This window comes from Harpia harpyja, chromosome 6, assembly GCF_026419915.1.
Source record: "Harpia harpyja isolate bHarHar1 chromosome 6, bHarHar1 primary haplotype, whole genome shotgun sequence".
Lineage (NCBI taxonomy): Eukaryota > Metazoa > Chordata > Aves > Accipitriformes > Accipitridae > Harpia > Harpia harpyja.
In genome coordinates, this window is record NC_068945.1 from 41,277,096 (window position 1) to 41,284,595 (window position 7,500).

A 7,500-nucleotide genomic window follows, 5' to 3' on the forward strand; every position below is an offset into this window, starting at 1 on the left:
ATAATTACTTATACCTCTTCCCCAGCCATGCCTCTTGCAAGGATAGCAGAACCTGTTGTATTTTACTCACCTGCAAACCCCATCATTGCGTCCTAAAACTGTGAAGTCATGATTTAAATAAAAAGAGACAAATTTTAGTAAGTGAGATGCAGTCCTCTCTATTTCTCCAGTGTTTTTGATGAACACATTTTTCCCTATAGACTAACGATCAAATAACTACATAGTTCTCTGATTAATTCTGCTAGAAAAGTAAAAGGAGAAGCTATATTTCCTTCATGATATAGATAACTTAGTTCCTGTAACTGTGAGACTGTCTGTGACTGTAGTTCCTGCAAAGCTTACCCCTTGTGCCTACAGTGGAAACAGCCACTAAATCCACAAAGACAAAACTCCTTTGCTCCCATTTCTTCTTTAGCCTGATCCTTGTGTTTTCTTCTCAGTGGAGCAGCAAACCCACTATTAAAGCTCCAAAAGGGACTTCTTTGATCCTGGAAAAGAGAGAAAAAACTGAACCCACTGTCCTTCAAAAAACAGTATTAAACGAGCTTTGTAAAGTTGTACTCGATTGAAACGTACGGGGGACAGCCACTTGGGTCTGGGCTGTACTTTAGTTACGGACAGCAGCTCACTGAGGTCCTCCTTCCCTGTTGCAGAGTGTGGTTTTGTTTTGCTAAACTGGCACGCGTAGCCTGAATCCCTCCCAGGAGGCTTGCTGTGTGTGTAAGGTGTGTAGCTGTTCCTCCCCCTGCCTTTACCTTGCACACTCTTCCTCGGACCGGGGAGCCTGATCACTGCCATCATCTTCAGAGGCTGCTTCTGGAAACTGCAGTGAAAATCAGGGATGTTCCCCTACAGCTCTGTTTTGGGGAAGGGAGAACGGATGTTCTGTTGGTTTTGCTTAATGATTAAAGAAGAGCAGATAGAGAAATCTTAACAAAGTCTACATTAATTCACAGTAGTTCAAGCAGCATCAAAGCAATTATATCTTTTGAAGAATCATTTGTAAGGTGATTCTCTGTTCATCTGCACCAGCAACAGGGAGTGGAAATCAGTTCAGTCACTCTACCAAATACTGATAACTAGTTACATTGGCCTTTAGACGGCATATGTGACCTGGGAGATAGGAACTGGGTAGCTGGCATTCATCACTGAGAAAGTTGGTAGAACTAAATGAAATAATCAGTTTTATTATTTTGTACTGTTGTATGTAAGGCATGCTCTGACCAGGTCTTTTTGCATAACTCCCTTTGAAACTAATGGAAGCCATATGCACAGCAGAGAAAAGTGGACTCATAAAGAAATTGTCCTCATCTTAACACTGTCTTACTAGTGTTCTCTTTCTTCTCTAGGCACCTTAACAATGAACATGCATTGGATGACAGAAGCACTGCTCAGTGTCGGGTGCAAATGCAAGTGGTTCAGCAGTTAGAAATACAGGTTTGTTACATGGATGTGTTATCCTATTACTTATTTGCTATTAACCTAAACTAAATTGAAAACATTTGCCTTAGTGACTCTAGCTTAAAGCCATATGTTTCTTGCATGAAGTTTGTTGATATTCATGAACAAGTGGGGTTTTTTTACTTAAAGACTTTTCACATTATAAATTATGCAATAATTATCTAACATCAACATTGTCTACAGTATTTTGCTTGAACTAAGACCCTAATTCCATTCATCACAAATGAAAAATGCAGTCCCTGGAGCAGAGACTGGATCCCAGCCGTCTTCAGTTCTTGAAATGTTGGGTCAGGACCCCTCTTCCTTCTTCCCCTTCTGACCCGATGCTTGTCTGTGCCATTCTGCAGGACAAAGGAGTAGCAGAGCATATCTCCAGCCAAAATGACTCCCAGCCTGATGGTGGGCATTTTTCTGCGAGCAGAAGGTGCGATGTCAGACCCACCCAGGGAGGTCCCCGGGGGGTCCTGCAGCTGGGACCGCAGGACTCGGGTGCCCTGTTCAGGCTGTAACCATTACAGGTCATTCCCTGTATGTGAATGCTCCCTCCAGCTTACGCAAGAAGTGCCGAGTACCCCTGGGGTCTCCCAGTATTGAGACTACACTTACAGGGCTACCGAGGCTGGGCATAGGCCTTGGCAGCCCAAAATGACCGTGCTGGACACTTACACCACGCCGTCCCCTCCCGCCTGTACCGGAGTCGTAGGAGGGCATTTCTCAGGAGTTCCGTCCCCTCTTGGGACCGTTCAGAGGAGCTCAAGGGACACAGCAAGGGCCTGAGATTCTTTCTCCCTGTTTGTTGCCCTGTGTGGAGAAAGAAGGATAAAACCATTCAGCTTTCTCGCCTTTTAGCGTATTGTCTCACTGTTCTCATGCATGTAAGAATACTTGTTCTTCTTTCAGCCAAGGCAAACTGTTTGGGTCTTTTGTATTTTAATACTGGAAACCCAAAGCAATGACAGGAGTGTACAATAATGTCATTTCCGTTCAAATGGAAGCTTTATAAACCCAGGCAAAGCTGCAGTTTCTTTCAGAAGATTTACAGGATAGCGTTAGCTTAATTTGTTAGGAATTTACGTCATGGCAAATAGCATGTCTCTAAAGTGTCACACACCTAATATGAAGCCTAAGAATAAATGTTTTTGCCACCCCCTGCCTCAAATGTTCTTTAATTAAAGATACACTGACCAAATTATATCCAGCATACCCAAAATATCTGCAGTAATACAGGTAGTTTCCTCTTCTTAAAATTACTTACAAGTTGTTTTCCTTAGTCCAGTCTCAGTCTACAGGTGTAACTCTTGAGCTGAATTCACGCAAGAAGGTATTACAGAACTCTCCGGAAAATGGCATCATTAAACACCAAGTGATTCTTGTTGCAATGAATGTTGTAACTGTGTTGTAGATATCAAAAGCTGTATCACTAGAATACAATTCTGAGCATTTCTTCTTGCAACCTAGCTTTTGAAAAAAAATTATTCTTTTCATGTTGTAAGATATATTTTCCTCTTTTTTGTTCTGATATTTTTGTCAACAAGCTACATATTTCAAACACTTCCTCCTCTTTTTTTTTTTAATTTGGTAATTTGTTTGAGTCTGAAACTACAAATATTTACGTAGCATATGATCAGAAAATGGTATCAGTTAGGAAAAAGTACAGGTTCCAGTAACTTGATGTTTTCTAAAGGCAGTTTAAGGGCTGCTTACGAACTGTTTACCATTTACAAAGGCTAGGCTGTAATGTAACAGTCCAAGTGAAGATTTAGCTTGCAGTGTGACCAATTATGCCATTTTTTGCTTTGTCTGACTGCTAGTGAAGTAAGGTCCATCAGTTGTAATGAGACCCAGTGCAGTGTCAATGCCGACTCGGTGGCAGAGTTCAGCGTTTCACACTGCCTGGGCCCTGTCACTCTATTGAATTAGATTGATGATGGCAGATTGCAGGGGGCACTAACTGGACCTCAGTGGGAAAGGATGAAGTGTGTAGACAATCCTGTCAGGCACTGTGCTTTGAGGACCCTTCACCCCTTCACAGCTGTTGGCACTAGTCCATTGCTAACAGTGTCCACAGGACTTTAAAGAGACACTATGGGCCTTCTAATTTATGGTCTTAGTAACTTGTTACTGTCGAGGCAACTGTGACCTCAATTCTCTTATTGACAAAAAGATGAAGTGTTATTTGTTTTCTCTGACCTTTTAACATATGAAAGGCTATAAAAGTTTTTTGGTTTTTTTTTTTATTATTTTCTTTCTTTCCATGTCCAAAGTTGCATTTCCTCTCAGATAAGTTTCTACTGACATAGACTTTTATATGCAGGAATCATTACACCAAGACAAGCTTGATGATAAGATGTATCACTGCAGTAAAATAGCTGTATCAGTCATTTCTAAAATGCTTCTGATCTCACTCTTTCTTAACAGCTTTCTAAAGAACGCGAACGTCTTCAAGCAATGATGACCCACTTGCACATGCGACCCTCGGAGCCCAAGCCATCTCCAAAACCTGTAAGTGCATATTGCTTTATAAACAGTAAATAGGTCTACGAATGTAGCAGACTAAGAAAATGAACAATTTAGTGACAGTTGGAAAACAATGAGTGTGATGAAAAATATGGCAATAACATGAAGGTAAAATGCAATAGCTTGTCAAATTGTATGTTTCTTTAAAAGTAATGCTATCTTTTACAAAATCTATCCAATCTGCACCATAGGTGACACTAAACAAAGTACACCTATAAGTGTCCAAATCATTGCCTTGGGACTGAAACTAGAGAGAATATCTTTTTGTGATAGATTTACAGATTTTAAAAGGAAACCCACTTTGAAAGATTTGAAGTTCAGTGGACTCTGTGGCAGTAAAAAGTAAATGTAGAAAGAATTTAGGTACTTAGTAGATTTCTTAAATTACTTACAAGAGACACAAATAAACAATTTGTTATTGTTAAACGAACGAAAATGCTATTTTATGCCACGAATTTAAACAATTGTAAACATGGGGGTTTTGCTCAATTTCTGTCAAGAGCGCAATGTTATGCATCCACCGTGATGTTGCTGGGGTTGGTACGGGCACTGTTGCTCCCAGCAGCTCCGTGGCGCTGCATCGGGCCCCAGTCGTGCAGCTGGATCTGCAGTCAGATCCACACTCCATTAAGCTGAATGTGGCTGCACAGAAGCAAAAGTACTGTCTGATGCAGGTCCAGTTTTGTACTGTCACGGTGTCAGGCATCATACTACTTACAATATACTATGCTTAGATACACTGCACTTATAAGAGAAGCTGTGATACATTAACTGTTCATTAATGTTAACCATGACGGTAACTTTTGTACGTACAATATGAAAAGGATATACCAGTACTTGGAAGATGAAATGCTGGGGTATCAATGAAAATCTGTCTCTATCAAAGTCAGGAAATGTAGGCAGAAGAAACGTAATCTGTTTTAAAGAGCACGCATGCATATCACGCCCAGTTAATGTTTACGTAGAAGGACAGCATACTCCGTCTCTTGTGTTTTCAGCTCCACATACTTCAAAGAAAATCTTTGAGGGCACACTTTATAACCTGATGATGAATGAAGAAAGTGTTAGCGTTTCCTTAACCCCTACCTTAGTGAGAGAAAATTTAGATGCATTATTTTCGCTTTCATTAGCCTAACTGAATTCTAATTTTTATGTTAGATTATCTACTAGGGAAAGACATTTGGAAACTTTAATTTTTGTACATGTGGCCTATATATTAATAAAGCAATCTGAGTGCTTTTCCATCTCCATGCATTGTGAAGTTTTTCTGTCATGCAGGCTTCTCAAGCAATTCGGGTTAGGTTCCAAATGCTGCTGAACTATGTGGGAAAAGGTTTTCAGAACACATTTCTACTACTTAATTATTTTAACCCCAGATGATCTGTAGTCTATCAAAATTTTGAGAATATTGTTTCTTTACAGTTTTAAGCGACTGTCTCATTTCAATAAGATTATTTTTCTCATTCCTTCCTATAGTATAATGTAGATAATCACAAGACAGAATAATTGTCTCATAAATCCATCAGGAATCTGCAGCTTGTTCTTTTCCAATTAATTATTCAATCAGTAAATTTTTTAAAACTCCAGCAGCATGGTTACATCTACACTAATAAAGAATTTTCAGCCTATAATCCAAAACAGAACCTGAATGAATAATGTAATTGAAGTATTACATTACATAAACCACACATGAAAGAATTGCTAATTGCGTTTGATGGTGGGCAATTAATACAGAATCTTAGATGAGCGATTTAAAATGAAACCACAGTTTAAAGTTCCCTTTGGAACTAGAGATATCTGAAGTGGTGAGCTGCACTACTGGCCTCAAATTGGTTTGAAAGAAGAGTGGTCAATACTACTCCCCCCCCCTAAAATTTATACACTGTACAAAAGAAGCTTCAAAATTGATATGATAGTAGAGATTTATGGTCTCATGTGCAGTGGCTCAGTTGAGACGGCCCACACATTTGATAAATATTAATAGCATGAATTTATTACCAAGGAGAAATGAGCTCTGTTGGTTCATCACTGCACCCTTAACAGCTATCAGTACATGAACACAAGGTGCAACCGCACTGTCTATTATATGACCCCATTTACTCTCTGAATGGTACTTCATTAAATGGTACCTTTTGGCCATGCTATGGATGGATGAAAATCAAAGTTATCAAGGCTGCGAGTCCTGAATAATGAGTTTCACCCAACCTTGAATATATTCAGATGAGCTGAGGTGGCTAAGTGCTCATCCTAGGTTTTACATGCTTTTCTTTAGTTAATAATAAATTCTATTTTATCAGTTCATGATTGCATGCCTACAAACATGTTATGCTTATTATTGCCAGCTAGTAGAATAAGTTACCGTAACATTGTAAACATAGTAGTTTGCATCCATACAGATTGAGTATTTCTGCAGCTTTTGTAATTTTTAATGTGTCTATAATGTATATTGTGGCTACATGCTATTGCTGTGCCAGAAGTTGTACTGTTTTATGCTTTTTCATTTTACATTTTCTGGTTGGCAAATATATAAGTTGAAGTATCTTTCAATGAAATGCTGTGGAAGTAAACCTTTTTTTTTTTCTTTCTAATTTGTATGCTTGTTTTCTAGGAGAAAATCATTACAAAAAATCAAATGCACATTTAAAAGCTCCGATACTAAAAAACAAAGGTTAACAATTCATAGTTAAGACAGGTATATGTTACTTAAATCTTCCTTCATCTCTCAGACTCTTCAAAAATACTTCTTTTTGCCACGGACAAGCTTAAACTCTCAGCTTTGTGAATGTATTAAATAAAGCATTTGGTAGCATTATCTGAGCTTTTTTTATGTACGTAACAAAGAATTCCCATTCCAGTCTGCTGGCTTAGAGTATGAGCAGAAGAACAGTCTGTGGTTTATTGGGAACAGATGCACTTGGGGATGCCTTCAGGGTGCCAGTCGTTATTATTAGACTGCTAATGTGCTTCTTCTGGCTGCTGCCCAAGAAAGAAGAACAATTAGCTGGCATATGTTAATTTTTGTTTCCCTAACAAATCTCTCTACTGACTAAATGTGTAAAACAAATCCACAAAGAAAGATCAATCAATGCTGTACACATCATTTTCTCCCCATTAAAAAGAGGTTTATCTTAAGTGTATTTGGGATTTGAAAAGGCAGGTGTTACTAAATTATACACAAAACCCAAATTTTCTGTGTTTAGCCACTTGCAGTTGCTCCATACAGATGAAGAACAATGAATATTAGTTTTCTTGCTCAGCTCTATAAATTACTGTATAAAGTGAAAATGACTACAGATTACCCCTTATGAGTATCATTTAAGTATATGGCAGCAATCTTTTTATGTGCTGCCCTGAGTATAAATTCTGCTAATTGGATGCTATTTATGACAAAAGATGTATGGTAAATATGACAGAGGTAATACGAGTTTTTGATAATGAGGAACAGGGCCTTACTGAGGGGAGTAATGAAGGGCACACTGTTAAACAGCTTGCATACATTCTCACCTTTTTTTCCTTTTTTCT

General features: G+C 38.7%; 1 protein-coding gene across 1 annotated transcript in view; it reads left to right on the forward strand.

The window, feature by feature from the left end:
- The window catches only part of FOXP2 (forkhead box P2), a 437,464-nt gene that overhangs the window by 391,143 nt on the left and 38,821 nt on the right, over window positions 1-7,500 (forward strand). The window contains exons 12-13 of the mRNA XM_052790203.1: window positions 1,350-1,437; window positions 3,880-3,963. Coding sequence (XP_052646163.1) covers window positions 1,350-1,437; window positions 3,880-3,963 — 172 coding nt within the window. The remainder of the gene's footprint in view (window positions 1-1,349; window positions 1,438-3,879; window positions 3,964-7,500) is intronic.